Source organism: Rhinopithecus bieti, unplaced genomic scaffold (assembly GCF_001698545.2).
Source record: "Rhinopithecus bieti isolate Rb0 unplaced genomic scaffold, ASM169854v2 scaffold_25559, whole genome shotgun sequence".
Taxonomy (NCBI): domain Eukaryota; kingdom Metazoa; phylum Chordata; class Mammalia; order Primates; family Cercopithecidae; genus Rhinopithecus; species Rhinopithecus bieti.
The window spans coordinates 1-734 of record NW_016888556.1 but is presented as its reverse complement, the minus strand read 5'-3'; the positions used below and the strand labels follow the sequence as shown (position 1 = coordinate 734).

The 734-nt window shown below is 63.4% G+C and overlaps 1 protein-coding gene across 1 annotated transcript; it reads left to right on the top strand.

The window, feature by feature from the left end:
• Window positions 1–6: 6 nt before the first annotated feature.
• LOC108525871 (N-terminal kinase-like protein) lies at window positions 7–734 on the top strand. Its single transcript, XM_017866663.1, has 3 exons — window positions 7–208; window positions 296–350; window positions 468–734. The coding sequence occupies exons 1-3, from the start codon at window positions 116–118 to the stop codon at window positions 590–592; spliced, it is 273 nt and encodes a 90-aa protein (XP_017722152.1). The 5' UTR covers window positions 7–115; the 3' UTR covers window positions 593–734.

Sequence of the window (734 nt, the reverse complement as noted above, 5' to 3'; positions counted from 1 at the left end):
CTCCGACCACAAATCCTCCAAATCCCCAGAGTCCGACTGGAGCAGCTGGGAAGCTGAGGGCTCCTGGGAACAGGGCTGGCAGGAGCCAAGCTCCCAGGAGCCACCTCTCGAGGGTATGCGGCTGGCCAGCGAGTATAACTGGGGTGGCCCAGAGTCCAGCGACAAGGGTGACCCCTTCGCTACCCTGTCTGCACGTCCCAGCACTCAGGTACCCAGCATGGGTCTGGTGAGAGGGTAGAGATGGTGGGCCTCAGCCCGAAGTGGGCCCCACTGCAGCCCACACTTTTCTTTACAGCCGAGGAGGGACTCCTGGGGTGAGGACAACTGGGAGGGCCTGGAGACAGAAAGTCGTAAGTGCTTCCCCTGGGCGGGCTGAAGACTAGGGCTCCCTGACCAGCCCGCCCCTATGGGCCCCAGGCAGGCACTGGCTGGAGAGCTGAGACCGGGGCTCCCCTTCCTAACCCCAGGACAGGCCAAGGCTGAGCTGGCCCGGAAGAAGCGCGAGGAGCGGCGGCGGGAGATGGAAGCCAAACGCGCTGAGAGGAAGGCGGCCAAGGGCCCCATGAAGCTGGGAGCCCGGAAGCTGGACTGAACCGTGGCGGTGGCGCTTCCCAGCCGCGGAGAGCCCGCCCCACACATGTATTTATTGTACAAACCATGTGAACCCGGCCGGCCCGGCCAGGCCATCTCACGTGTACATAATCAGAGCCACAATAAATTCTATTTCACACCCC